This window comes from Pelodiscus sinensis, chromosome 7 (genome assembly GCF_052426305.1).
Source record: "Pelodiscus sinensis isolate ZL-2025 chromosome 7, ASM5242630v1, whole genome shotgun sequence".
NCBI lineage: Eukaryota > Metazoa > Chordata > Testudines > Trionychidae > Pelodiscus > Pelodiscus sinensis.
In genome coordinates this window covers 1,234,752-1,249,121 of record NC_143058.1, presented here as the reverse complement: position 1 = coordinate 1,249,121, position 14,370 = coordinate 1,234,752, and the positions used below count along the sequence as shown (strand labels likewise).

At 66.5% G+C, this 14,370-nt stretch overlaps 1 protein-coding gene across 1 annotated transcript in view; it reads left to right on the top strand.

Annotated features, from left to right (window-relative positions):
• Nucleotides 1-14,370, top strand: part of SPEG (striated muscle enriched protein kinase) — a 132,940-nt gene that overhangs the window by 113,837 nt on the left and 4,733 nt on the right. The window contains exons 36-40 of the mRNA XM_089779589.1: nucleotides 6,528-7,140; nucleotides 7,919-8,158; nucleotides 8,608-8,831; nucleotides 8,926-9,001; nucleotides 9,851-10,000. Of these exons, the coding sequence (XP_089635715.1) occupies nucleotides 6,528-7,140; nucleotides 7,919-8,158; nucleotides 8,608-8,831; nucleotides 8,926-9,001; nucleotides 9,851-10,000 (1,303 nt within the window). The remainder of the gene's footprint in view (nucleotides 1-6,527; nucleotides 7,141-7,918; nucleotides 8,159-8,607; nucleotides 8,832-8,925; nucleotides 9,002-9,850; nucleotides 10,001-14,370) is intronic.

Genomic DNA, 14,370 nt, shown 5'->3' with positions numbered 1-14,370 from the left:
AGCATGAGAGTAAGGTTGTTAAAGTACAGTACGTTACATGCACCGAATCTCCCAGTCCTCGATGCAGGCTCTAGCAGAGATGTTGCAGCTGCTGGTTTAAAAGTTCTTATTGCACATCCTGCGATCAGGATGGGTTCCCAGGTCTTCCGGGCTCTTCAATCCCTGCAGTGCTGCCTCTGGGATGAAGTGCTGAGCTGAGAACAAAATGGCATCGACCACATGGCCTCTTTATACCCTTCCTGGCCTCTTCTTGTATGCAGCAAGTCACCTGGTCAGAGGCCAATCTCTATATTTCCTGCTGGCTGCCCTCAGGTGACAAATCCCATTCTTTGGGTGTGTCCATAGCCTATTGAGAGTCATTGTTCTACAGGGCTTTGCTACTCAGCCTGTCCATAGCCATGCTTAACCACATTCACAGAAATATTCAGCTTCCACACAGATTACAGATTCCTACCTACACACACAGACATTATATACTCACATAAATAGTGTACATAAGATTAACAAACAATCTCCCATTCAATACCCCACATGGCTCCCCCCACACCAATTTCTGGGGCCAACACCCCCACCTAGGGGTGCAGCAGCGATTTGGCTGCTTCCCTCCAATTCAGCAACATGACACCCCCAACGCAAAATTGATGCAGGAAGTGATGCCAGTAACATCACTGAGGGCATCACAGGCCTCCCCCGTCAAAATGGTGGTGTGCCTCAGTTTCCTTCTTACACAGGACCTTCTGGCTGGAACCCTTTTTGTCCTGTAAGAAGTTCCAAGACCAGTTACAAGTGTTAACCACGAAATAGCAACATCACAAGGTCCCCTTACATACCGTCTGTCATTTGGTACATCTCCAGACAGATTACATGGTATTTTCATAAGATCATGCACCCTGTATACCGTTACAATTCTCTGCAACAATAATACATTGGTTACAAGAATTAACATCAGTAACAAAAACAATCCTATATCAGGTGTATATTGACATTCCCCATCATGCCCCTTCTTTGGCTCCACACCATTGCAGTTTTGGCCCTTCAGGTTTAAACTGCAAATCTTCTTGGCCAAAGCAAGTCCTGCCCCTCCCCCTTGTCCTCTGGGCTCCAGGCCTGAAACCTCTGGCCTGACCAAGACAATGGGCTGGCTGGGTGTGACTCCCTGGCTCACAATGGCCCTGGAATTCTCCCCCTTCCCCCACTCAGTGGGGTAACAGCAGTGAGCTGTAGACTCCCAAGTCTCTCCTCTGTCCCTCTCTAACCTCTGTTTCCACATGGAACCAGATATCAACCTCCCTGATTGATTATGAGTGTCCACCGTGTCCAGAGATGGGAGCGTAACTGCCATCTCCTGCATCCTAGGGAGAGTGACCACACAGCTGTTCTGCTCTGCATACTTAGCTACCCAGCCCTTCTCCTGAATCTGAGACACTAACTTCCCACTCTCCTCATTCACCTGGGAACAATCCTGTCCCACACACACTGACTTCCCAGCAAGCTGGTCACACACAGTCACTGGGTTAGCAGCCTGCTCCAGTTCTCTGGCTGTTCCTGCCTCCTCTGGAACAACCCTCAGTCCCTCCGAGACTTCTCCACCACCATCCACACTGGGTTTCCCTAAACCCAAGTCAGTGGAGTCACTGCCAACAGACAAGTTCTGTCTGCCAGGCACTGCAACAAGTGCCTCACACAACAAGCTGCTGCCTTTTACAGGCAGAGCTTTCTCCTGAATGCCTTCTCCAAGCCAGGCATCGTCACCTCTCTCAGTTACTGCAAACTGCTTGCTACAAGCACTGCCAGGACTCTCCTCCCTATGAGCCTCCTTAAGCAGCAGTTCACCCTTCCCTGGCTCTGCAGTAGCATTGCCCTGCTGAGCCCCAACCAATTCCTCCTGCACTTCCCTTACTCCCTGAGTTATCTCTGGCCCCTCAGGTGGATTCACAGATAATCCCCTCTCAGGCACATAGACAGACCCACAAGAGACAGGGTCAGCGGCATCTTCACTCCCTGTGCAGCTCTCTAGATGGCTGTAAACGTCCGCACCATCATTAGGCACCAGAGTTAACACACCCTCATTCTCTCCTTGTGCCTGGGCTAAGGGGTCTCCCTGCTCCCACAGAGTAGCTCCCCCTCTGCCAGCAACACAGCAGCATCAGGCACAATATCAGGGTCACCACTGTCTGGTCTCTGGGGTTCTGGTAAAACACTGACTGACTCTACCTGAGTCACCTCATCCCTCTCCCCAGCAGACACAAACCTTGGGCCACCCCCTTCCTGGGCCTTAGCCATATCCAGACCCAACTCTGGGACAACAACACTGCTCTCAGCCTTCACAGGCTGTGGAGCATCTTCCTCAGACAAAGGAAGAAACTCTTCCCCACACACAGACAGACAACCAGAGACAGTTTCTCCCTTGTCCCCACACTCCTGGCTAATTTCAGGCATACAGCTAGCCACGGGGACAGATTCCTTTACTGCCCCACTGCTACTTCCACCAGCCAAATTGCCAGCTTGCACACACTGTGCTTCACACGACTCAATTTCAGCTTGTGCAGGTTCAATTCCACAAACCTCACCAGCCACCAACACCTCAACTAAAACTTCACTCTGGCCAGCCACTCCAGGCTGCCCCAGAGAAACATTTCCCTGACTTCTGGGCTCTTCCTGCCCTGGTTCTGATTCCAGCCTCACCTCTGAGGCATCAGACGGGCCCTCACCCACAGGCTCACATATAGAGACACTTTCCCCTTGGTTACAGGGAGACTGACCAGCTCCAGGAAACTTTCCATACCCACATGCACCCCCTTCCCAAACCTCCCTGTTAGCTACAGGTAACACAAAAGGTTTGCATTCATACATGCTTTGGGGTTGGGTCATCACATCAGCTGGGTAAAATACGTCTGCCATATCATAAGCACACCGCATACCCACAGAGTTATACATTGAACCTTCAGGAGGATACAGTCTCTCTTGTTCTTTTAGTCTCTTAAGCTGGAGGTCAAGTCTAGCATTTTCCTCCCTGGCTAGGGCCATCTTCTTTGCATGCTCTACCTCTTCCCTCCGCTGTCTCTCAGCATATTCTGCCTTTTTCTCCTCAAGTTCTGCTTTTCTCATCTCAAGTTCCCGATCCAGCTCCTTCTGTCTCTTAGCAATTTCTTCATCTGCCTTCTGCCTTCTTTCAGCAGCTTCCTTGGCTTGCTTCTGATCCCTTTCATCCACATCTCTGGTTAGTAACAACACTACCAGATCTAGTTTGGAGGCCCTTTTCCTAAAGGCAATGCCTCTCCCCAAGCACAAATCCTTCAGAGCATTTTTGCTCAGACTCTCATATAATTCCGGGATCATCGCAGTGGCTCTTTAATCAACCAAACTCTCAACACCAAAAATCAAATTTAGACAGCGTGGGGTCCTGATCCCAAAGCTCAATTGACCAAGATCTGTGGATCCTGCTGACTACGCCACTGTGGCGGACCGGGCCGTGTCTGGGCACAGCTTAGGGCGTCCGCTCAGGGCGAATTGCTCAAATCCGGGGTTCCTTACAGCCCCCGACTGGCGACCTCTCCACACAGGCCACAAACCAGTCTCACAGAGCGCTTCAGCAGCCTGCCTGAAGCCTCCCGAGCAAAACCCCTCCGACACCCCAGCAATATCCGTGCCCCAGATGGCCCCGGGCCTATACACAGGTGGGGGGTCCTAGCACCCAATCCCACCTACCCCGAACAAGTTCTGTCCGGTTCCAAGAAACCAGCCACAGATCCCTGGTCAATTTACCCTCTGGACCTTACCCACAAATCACGCTGGGCCAATCCTTTAGAATCTATATCTAAAGGTTTATTATCACAAGAAAGAAAAGCATGAGAGTAAGGTTGTTAAAGTACAGTACGTTACATGCACCGAATCTCCCAGTTCTCGATGCAGGCTCTAGCAGAGATGTTGCAGCTGCTGGTTAAAAAGTTCTTATTGCACATCCTGCGATCAGGATGGGTTCACAGGTCTTCCGGGCTCTTCAATCCCTGCAGTGCTGCCTCTGGGATGAAGTGCTGAGCTGAGAACAAAATGGCATCGACCACATGGCCTCTTTATACCCTTCCTGGCCTCTTCTTGTATGCAGCAAGTCACCTGGTCAGAGGCCAATCTCTATATTTCCTGCTGGCTGCCCTCATTGACAAACCCCATTCTTTGGGTGTGTCCATAGCCTATTGAGAGTCATTGTTCCACAGGGCTTTGCTACTCAGCCTGTCCATAGCCATGCTTAACCACATTCACAGAAATATTCAGCTTCCACACATTACAGATTCCTACCTACACACACAGACATTATACACTCACATAAATAATGTACATAAGATTAACAAACAATCTCCCATTCAATACCCCACATGGCTCCCCCCATACCAATTTCTGGACCCGCGCACCCCTCCCCCCACGTACTGGACTAGTCTGCTCCCTTCATGCTTCCCTCAGCAAGACTGCCCTTCGCCCAGCCACACATCACTGCCCCCCCCAGGCAGCCCCCCCCCGGCCAGGGGAGACCCGCTAGGCCGTGGCCTCTGGGCCAATCCGCAGGGACCGTCCCCCGCTCGCTGGGCAGCGCTACAGACACCGGCCAGTAGGGGGCGCACAGCGCACAGCCACCAGTGACTGCCCAGCCAGCGTGGACCCAGGGCCACTAGAGTGGACAGGCCCCCCTCCCCCCACTACGGCACACAGGGCTACTCAAGATATTGCCTGCAGTGCGGTGTGGGTTTACATGGGGCCCGGCCCTGCCCTGGACCGACGGGGCCCCCGGCCCTGCCCTGGACCGACGGGGCCCCCGGCCCTGCCCTGGACCGACGGGGCCCCAGGCCCTGCCCTGGACCGATGGGGCCCCCGGCCCTGCTCTGGACCGACGGGGCCCCAGGCCCTGCCCTGGACCGACGGGGGCCCCCGGCCCTGCCCTGGACCGACGGGGGCCCCGGCCCTGCTCTGGACCGACGGGGCCCCAGGCCCTGCCCTGGACCGACGGGGGCCCCCGGCCCTGCCCTGGACCGACGGGGCCCCAGGCCCTGCCCTGGACCGATGGGGCCCCCGGCCCTGCCCTGGACCGACGGGGCCCCAGGCCCTGCCCTGGACCGACGGGGCCCCAGGCCCTGCCCTGGACCGACGGGGCCCCCGGCCCTTCCCTCGACCGACGGGGCCCCCGGCCCTGCCCTGGACCGATGGGGCCCCCGGCCCTGCCCTCGACCGACGGGGCCCCCGGCCCTGCCCTGGACCGACGAGGCCCCCGGCCCTGCCCTCGACCGACGGGGCCCCCGGCCCTTCCCTCGACCGACGGGGCCCCTGGCCCTGCCCTGGACCGACGGGGCCCCCGGCCCTGCCCTCGACCGACGGGGCCCCCGGCCCTGCCCTGGACCGACGGGGCCCCCGGCCCTGCCCTGGACCGACGGGGCCCCCGGCCCTGCCCTGGACCGACGGGGCCCCCGGCCCTGCCCTGGACCGACGGGGCCCCAGGCCCTGCCCTGGACCGACGGGGCCCCAGGCCCTGCCCTGGACCGACGGGGCCCCCGGCCCTGCCCTCGACCGACGGGGCCCCCGGCCCTGCCCTGGACCGACGGGGCCCCCGGCCCTGGACCGACGGGGCCCCCTGCCCTGGACCGACGGGGCCCCAGGCCCTGCCCTGGACCGACGGGGCCCCCGGCCCTTCCCTCGACCGACGGGGCCCCCGGCCCTGCCCTGGACCGACGGGGCCCCCGGCCCTGCCCTCGACCGACGGGGCCCCCGGCCCTGCCCTGGACCGACGGGGCCCCCGGCCCTGCCCTGGACCGACGGGGCCCCCGGCCCTGCCCTGGTCCGACGGGGCCCCCGGCCCTGCCCTCGACCGACGGGGCCCCAGGCCCTGCCCTGGTCCGACGGGGCCCCCGGCCCTGCCCTTGACCGACGGGGCCCCCGGCCCTGCCCTGGACCGACGGGGGCCCCCGGCCCTGCCCTGGACCGACGGGGGCCCCCGGCCCTGCCCTTGACCGACGGGGCCCCCGGCCCTGCCCTGGACCGACGGGGCCCCAGGCCCTGCCCTGGACCGACGGGGCCCCCGGCCCTGCCCTGGACCGACGGGGACCCGGCCCTGCCCTGGACCGACGGGGGCCCCCGGCCCTGCCCTGGACCGACGGGGCCCCCGGCCCTGCCCTGGACCGACGGGGCCCCAGGCCCTGCCCTGGACCGACGGGGCCCCCGGCCCTGCCCTCGACCGACGGGGCCCCCTGCCCTGGACCGACGGGGCCCAGGCCCCTCTCCTGCAGATCTCCCCCCTCGTGCCGTGCGACGTCGGGGAGCCATCCTTGTGTGTGCAGTCAGTGTCTGGGGTGTCCCCTCACTGCCGCATCCCCTCCAGGGAGGGGCCCCCAGGGCAGGCGCTGGCTCCCGAGGCCTCCCAAGGTCCAGTCCATGGGGCCACTCCCCCCCAGGTTAGTGAGAAAACCCTGGAGCTGAGCGGGGAGCCCCCGGCCCTGGTCCCCCTGTGGGTGCTCACGGCCCCCCGCTCTGCTTTGTCCCTCCAGATCCCAGCGCCGCCCACTTGGCTCCTGCTGCCCAGAAGGACGAGGCTGCCCCTGAGACAGTGTCCAGCCGCTCCCCCCAGCCCCCTCCTGCCCAGCCCCTGCCCCCCACGCACAAGGGGGCCGTGCAGGCGCCAGCCCCCACGCGTGTCTCCGCCACTGTCCAGCCGCCTCCCCAGGCCGAGGCTGCCCCGCCAGACCAGCTGTGCCCGCCGGCTGCCCCCACGTCCCTTGGGCCCTCCCCCCCTCCAGCAATCACCCCGTCCGTCTCCCCTGAGCTGGTGCTAGTGCCCCCCCAGGCCGCCCCGCCGCGCCCCCTCCCCACCCACCCAAGCAGCCAGGCAGCACAGGACGCACCCACCCCACCAGCCCAGCCCCCCCCCGAATCTCCAGCCACGCCTGTGTCCCCCAAAGCGGCACCTGTCTGCATGGTCACCTCCTTCATCTCCATGCCGACTCCCACGCCCCCCCCAGAAGCCCCAGCCCCCAAGGAGGCTGCACCACCGGCCGCGCGGTCCCTGGCCCGGGGCCCCCCCCCGGCAGAGGCCAAGGAGAGCTCCGCGCTGCGCCAGGGGGTGCCCCAGAAGCCCTACACCTTCCTGGAGGAGAAAGCCAGGTGAGTGCCCGGCCTTGCGCTGCCCTGCGCTGGGGGGCAGCCGCCACAGCTGGGCCCTGCAGAGAGGACGGGGCTGCCCTTCCCCCAGGCAAGCAGGCAGCCCTGGGAAACTGAGGCAGGATGGAGTCCCATGCAGGGGTCCTAAAGCTCCCACTTCCTCGCTGCTCACCAGGACCAGGCGGGCAGGGTGGGGGGCGCAGGCAGAACGAGCAGCAGCACACTGAGGGGTGTCTGGGGCTGAGGGGGCTGGCGGCCTGGCAGGGCAGGCGCTCAGAGGGTGCCTTGGCACAGGGGACAGGCACTCAAGGGGCACCCTGCTGCGGGGGGTGGGCACCCGAGAGGGGCTGGGCACTTGGAAGGTGCCTCTGGTGCGGTGGGCAGGCACTCGGGGGATGGGCATTGGGGGGGTGCTTGGGGGATGGGCACCGGGGGGCGGGCGCTCGGGGGATGGGCATAGGGGGGCGGGCACTCGGGATGGGCATGGGGGGGTGGGCACTCGGGGGATGGGCATTGGGGGGGTGCCGTGGCGCAGGGGGCAGGGGCTTGGGGGACAGGCACCCGGGGGGGGCACTCGGGGGAGGGGCTCAGGGAGGCGCCCTGGCGCAGGGGGGGGCGCTCGGGGGCAGGGCTCAGGGAGGTGCCCTAGTGCGGGGGGGCGCTCGGGGGCGGATCTCAGGGAGGCACCCTGGTGCGGGGGGGCGCTCAGGGAACCCGGCCGGCGGTGACGGGAGGGGGGGGCGCTCGGGGAACCCGGCCGGCGGTGACGGGCTGTGCGCAGGGGCCGCTTCGGGGTGCTGCGGGAGTGCCGGGAGAACGCCTCGGGCCGGCGCTTCATGGCCAAGATCGTGCCGTACGGGCCGGAGCGGAGGGAGGCGGCGCTGCAGGAGTACGAGACCCTCAAGGGGCTGCACCACGAGCGCCTCATGGGGCTGCACGAGGCCTACATCACCCCCCGCTACCTGGTGCTCATCACCGAGCTCTGCCCCGGCAAGGAGCTGCTCTACAGCCTGGTCGACAGGTGGGCGTGTGGGGCAGGCGCAGAACTGCAGGGGGCTGGCCCGGTGGGAGGGGCAGGTGCGGGGGCACTGCAGCAGCGGGCACCATGGGGTTGGGGGGCTAGCACAGCAGGGTGGGGGGGCTGTAGGAGGTGGCACAGCGGGGGCATAATGGAGCAGGGGCAGGAGGTCTGCAGGGGGCAGCACAGCCAGTGTGGGTGTGTGGGGCTGTACGGGCGGGTGTGAGAGTGGCAGGGGCAGGTGAGGGATGCGTGTGGGGGGCGGTAGGGACGGGGGCCGCAGGGGAGGGCGGGGGATGCACGTGGGGGGCGGTAGGGGCGGGCGCCGGCGGCTGGCACAGGGGGGCCGGGGGCCGCAGGGGCGGGCGGGGGATGCGCGTGGGGGGCGGTAGAGATGGGCACCCGGCGGGGCCGGGGCCCGCAGGTTCGGGCGCTGACCCCCGGGCCCGCAGGTTCCGCTACTCGGAGGACGACGTGGCCGGGTACCTGCTGCAGCTGCTGCAGGGCCTGCAGTACCTGCACGGGCGCCGCATCGTGCACCTGGACGTCAAACCCGACAACCTCATCGTCTCCGCCGGCAACACGCTCAAACTCATCGACTTCGGCAGCGCCCAGCCCTACAACCCGCTGGTGCTGCGCAAGCTGGCCGGGCGCACGGGCACCCTGGAGTACATGTGTGAGTCCCGCCCCGGCCCCCCGAGCCCCCCGGCCCCGAGCCCTCCCCACGCTCTGCCGGCAGCTGACCCAGCCCCGTTTCTCTGGCCCTGCAGCTCCGGAGGTGGTGAAGGGCGACCCGGTGGGCTCTGCGGCTGACATCTGGGGGGTCGGCGTGCTCACCTACATCCTGTGAGTCCCTCCTGGGGGCCTGGGCACGGGGCAGCCGCAGGGTGGGGTGCGGGGCCACCAGAGCTAATGCTCTGCAGCAAGGCACAGCTGTCAGCAACCCCTGCTCATGAGAATGGGGACTGAGGGGCAGGAGTGGGGGGCGCGGGCAGGGCTGGGGGGGTAGGGGCTGTGGGAGCAGGGCGGGAGGGGCGCCGGCAGGGCTGCGGGTCAGGAGCAAGAGGCACTGGGGGGGCAGGGAGCGAGGGGCGCCGGCAGGGCTGGGGGGGCAGGGAGGGAGGGGCACCAGCAGGGCTGCGGGGGTAGGGGCTGCGGGTCAGGAGCAAGGGGCACTGGGGGGGCAGGGAGCGAGGGGCGCCGGCAGGGCTGGGGGGGCAGGGAGGGAGGGGCACCAGCAGGGCTGCGGGGGCAGGGGCTGCGGGTCAGGAGCAAGGGGCACTGGGGGGGCAGGGAGCGAGGGGCGCCGGCAGGGCTGGGGGGGCAGGGAGGGAGGGGCACCAGCAGGGCTGCGGGGGCAGGGGCTGCGGGTCAGGAGCAAGGGGCACTGGGGGGGCAGGGAGCGAGGGGCGCCAGCAGGGCTGGGGGGCAGGGGCTGCGGGGCGCCAGCAGGGCTGGGGGGGAGGGGCGCTGGGGGGAAGGGGCTGCGGGGCGCCAGCAGGGCTGGGGGGGAGGGGCGCTGGGGGGGAGGGGCTGCGGGGCGATATCCCTGAGGGAACCCAGCCCTGAAGGAGCGAGCGCTGGGGGGGCAGGGGCTGTGGGGATCCCTCCCCAGGGCACCGGGGGGCCGGCGGCGCAGGTGCGGGGGCTGCCGGGGGCCGCGCTGGCTCCTCACCGCTCTGCCCTCGGCCCCAGGCTCAGCGGCCGGTCGCCGTTCTTGGAGCTGGATCCCGTGGAGACCGAGAACAGGATCCTGGCCGGGCGCTTCGACGCCTTCAAGCTGTACCCCAACGCCTCGCAGAGCGCCGCGCTCTTCATCCGCAAGGTGCTCTCCATCTACCCCTGGTGAGCGCCCGCCCTCCTGCCCTCGGCCCCGCCCACCCGCCCTCGGCCCCGCCCTCACCCTGCCCGCCCACCTGCCCTCGGCCCCGCCCACCCGCCCTCGGCCCCGCCCTCACCCCGCCCTCCCACCTGCCCTCGGCCCCGCCCTCGGCCCCGCCCTCACCCTGCCCTCCCACCTGTCCTCGGCCCCGCCCACCTGCCCTCGGCCCCGCCCACCCGCCCTCGGCCCCGCCCTCACCCTGCCCGCCCACCTGCCCTCGGCCCCGCCCACCCGCCCTCGGCCCCGCCCTCACCCTGCCCGCCCACCTGCCCTTGGCCCCGCCCACCCGCCCTCGGCCCCGCCCTCACCCTGCCCGCCCACCTGCCCTCGGCCCCGCCCTCACCCCGCCCGCCCACCTGCCCTCGGCCCCGCCCACCCGCCCTCGGCCCCGCCCTCACCCCGCCCTCCCACCTGCACTCGGCCCCGCCCACCCGCCCTCGGCCCCGCCCTCACCCTGCCCGCCCACCCGCCCTCGGCCCCGCCCTCACCCCGCCCTCCCACCCGCCCTCGGCCCCGCCCTCACCCCGCCCTCCCACCCGCCCTCGGCCCCGCCCTCCCACCTGCCCTCGGCCCCGCCCACCCGCCCTCGGCCCCGCCCTCACCCTGCCCGCCCACCCGCCCTCGGCTCCGCCCTCACCCTGCCCTCCCACCCGCCCTCGGCCCCGCCCACCCGCCCTCGGCCCCGCCCTCACCCTGCCCGCCCACCCGCCCTCGGCCCCGCCCACCTGCCCTCGGCCCCGCCCTCACCCTGCCCGCCCACCCGCCCCTCGGCCCCACCCTCACCCTGCCCTCTCACCCTGCCCTCCCACCCGCCCTCGGCCCCGCCAACCTGCCCTCAGCCCCACCCAGCCCTCCCACCTGCCCTCGGCTCCGCCCACTTGCCCTCAGCCCCACCCTCACCCAGCCCTCCCACCTGCCCTCGGCTCCGCCCACCTGCCCTCAGCCCCACCCTTACACAGCCCTCCCACCTGCCCTCAGCCCCGCCCACCTGCCCTCAGCCACACCCTCACCTAGTCCTCCCACCTGCCCTCGGCTCCGCCTGCCTGTCAGACCTTGGCCCTGCCCTCGGCCCCACCCACCAGCCCTTGGCCCCACCTGCCAACACTCAGCATCGCCCACCCACCCGCCCTCGCCTTGCCTGCCCCCTCTACTCTCAGCCCCGCCCACCTGCCCTAGGCTCCAACCTCTCCCTCCCTGGCCCCGCCCACCCGTGGCCCCAGCTGTTGCGCCGAGGGCTCAGTGCCTGGTTGGGGGACACAGCCTGTGACAGCGCGTCGGGGACCCCCCACCCTGCCCCCCGCCCACAGCCAGAGGGGACTCTGAGCCGGGCCGTGGAGTAGAAGGTTCATCGTTCTCAGAGACACGGCGCGGCGCGGGCCCCACGGTGCCACCGGAGCCAGGGCAGAGCCTCGTCCTCTGGGGGGGGGGGGTTCCCAGGCCCCTGGACCCCCCCCCCATCTGGACTAGTCTGCTCTCTTCTTGCTTCCCCCGCCCCGACCCCCAGCATCTGGTCCCTCAGCCCCCAGGCGGCCCCGCCCCTCGCTTCGTTCAGGTCCCACCCCCTAGTCGGGTGTCAGGCGGCTGGGCCGTGCCTACGTGCCCCCCTCAGGGGCCACCCCCCGCTGGGACCCGCCCCCCCCCAGAGTCTCTGCAGGCCAGTCGGGTCACCCCCAGCACATACGGCAACCAGTGACTGGCCAGCCAGAGGGGACCAGGGCCCCCAGAGCGCACAGAGCACACCCCACTGCCTCACAGCCAGAACAGGGAATCATCACGTAATCCCTCCCGGCACCCATTCCCAGCCTGACACAGGCCAGGGACGCGGTCCTAGCCAGCCTGGCTAATAGCCATAGCCACTGATGGGCCCATTCCCCAGAATGTAGCTGCTCTTTTTCAAACCCTGTTAAAGTCCCGGTCTTCCCACCATCCCCTGGCGAGGAGTTCCACAGGAGAGGGGCGGGGTGTCAGGCTCCTGGGTTCTCTCCCTGGCTCTGAGAGGAGTGGGGTCTAGTGGTTAGAGTGGGGGGGCGGGGTGTCAGGCTCCTGGGTTCTCTCCCTGGCTCTGAGAGGAGTGGGGTCTAGTGGTTAGAGTGGGGGGTGGAGTGTCGGGCTCCTGGGTTCTCTCTCTGACACTGGGAGGGGTGTGGGTGTGATGGCGCGTTGGGGTTCCCCCGCCTCCTGCACCCCCGGAATGGCACGAACAGACTCCACCAGCCGGTAGAACAGAGGTGGTTTATTGCTTCTCCAGGATACAGCCCAGCACAGATGTCACCAGGTTACAGGGCAGGCCTAGGATGCCTCAACCCCCCTTGATATGGGGGGGGGGGGGTCTCGGCTTCTAAACCCCCCAGCCTGTTGCTGAGGCTGCTTCCTCCATGCTCCCAGACAGAAACTAACTCGCTCTCCTCCAGCCCTGCCCCCCAGCCAGGGCAGCATCCACCTTCCTTTGTCCCTCCCCATGGGGGGTAGCTGGTCAGACAGGTTGAGATACCCTCTTTGCATAATGACTCATCGCCTGTCTTGCTCGGTGGTGCTACAGACAGTGGCCAGTGAGGTAGCAGGTTCCCCCCCCCACTACATCACAGTTCTCCCCCCTCCGAGAGCGAACTGAGCAGGGTCACTCCGCTCGTGACCTAGGGAAGTTCGGGTCCTCTGCGTGGGAACCCGCCCTGGGGACATGGGTGCTCCCCTTGACTCAGGCCGGCCGTGGCAAGGCCCCACATGAGCTGGCTTCCCTCTGTCCACTCGCCGCCCCGCTCCAGGGCGACTGGCACAGGCCTGTCCTCGGGGGTCACACCCACCCTTCCGCTGGCCTTGATCTCTGGCCAGGGTCTCTCGGGCCGGGGCCATGAGCCCAGCGAGCCTTCTCTGGCCAGCCAGGGCGGCTTCCATTCCCGATGCTCCATCCAGGGGGGTCTTCCCCTCCCATAACTCTCTCAGCAAGCCCAGAGGCTCTTCTATCTGGAGTAGGGGCCCCCAAGCCGCTTTCCTCCTGTCTTGGGCCTTCCCGCCCCTCTGGCAGGAGTCACAGGACCGGCAGTACCGCTGCACGGCTGTAAAGATTCCCGGCCAATAGAAGTGCTGGAGCAGCCTCAGCCGGGTGCTCCGGATCCCCCGGTGGCCCCCAACGGGAACGTCGTGGGCCAAATACAGCAGCTTGAGGCGATACTTTCGGGGGACGACCAGCTGCCGCTGGACCCCCCATGCCCTCGCCTTCCTGGGGGGAAGCCATTCCCGGAACAGGAATCCACGATCCCACAGGAATCTCTCCTGGCCACCTCTCCCCCGGGGCTGAGCTGCACGGAGGCCAGCCTGGTCCCTCAGCCTCTGCAAGGAGGGGTCTGCCTGCACCTCAGCCTGGAATTCAGCTGCTGAGGCAGGGATCGGGACCTGCTCCCCACCTTTGCCTAGGTCCGGAGTCCCAGCCTGGCTGGACCCCGTGTCCACTGGGACGGGACCCTGAGGACTCTGCCGGGAGTCCTTCCCTGGACCCACGTTGTCAGCCCCCCGCTGGCTCTGGCTCCGGGTAGTGACTAGAGCCCGCTGGGATTCATGGGGCCTCTCCTCTAGGTCATTCCCCATCAGCACCTCGGTGGGCAAGTGCGGGTGCACCCCCACTTCCTTGAGACCTTCCTTGGCCCCCCATTTCAGATGCACCCGGGCTACAGGCACCTTAAATGGGGACCCGTCTATGCCCTTCAGGGTCAGCTGGGTGTGGGGTAGTATCCGGTCTGGGGCCACTATATCGGGTCGGGCCAGCGTCACCTCCACCCCCGTGTCCCAGAAGCCCGTCACCTTCCTACCATCCACCTCCAGGGGTATGAGGCACTCGCTCCGCAGGGGCCGTCCTGCCCCCACCCGGTACACGGAGAAATCCGCCTCCCGAGGGTCAGACCTCCCAGGGGAGGTGCACTGAGCATCCTTCCCCTCTCTCTGAGCTGAGGTTTGCCTGCCAGCCCCTGCCTCTGGGGCAGCCTGCCCTTCCTCCCGCCCCAGCCAGTTAACCCTGGAAAGTCCCCGGTCCTGGGACCTGGTGCACTGAGCCCTCTTGTGGCCTTTTTGCCCACAGCGCTGGCAAGTTAGGCTTTGGGCTGTCTCTGTCCAGGCCCTGGCTGGTTCTCTGGGGCGCAGACGACCTGTTCCTTGGGCTCGCCTCGTAGTTGACTCCCTCCGTCGCTCAGCCGAGATCCGGTCTCTGCGCGGTTCCCTTTCTCTCCGGGACTCCCGTTCACACCCGGACCGGCTCTCCGTGAACTCATATGCCAGTCTCCCGGCCTCCTGGGGGGTATTTTGGTCCTTGAGCCACAGCCTCAGTTTGGGTGGGCACGCTTCA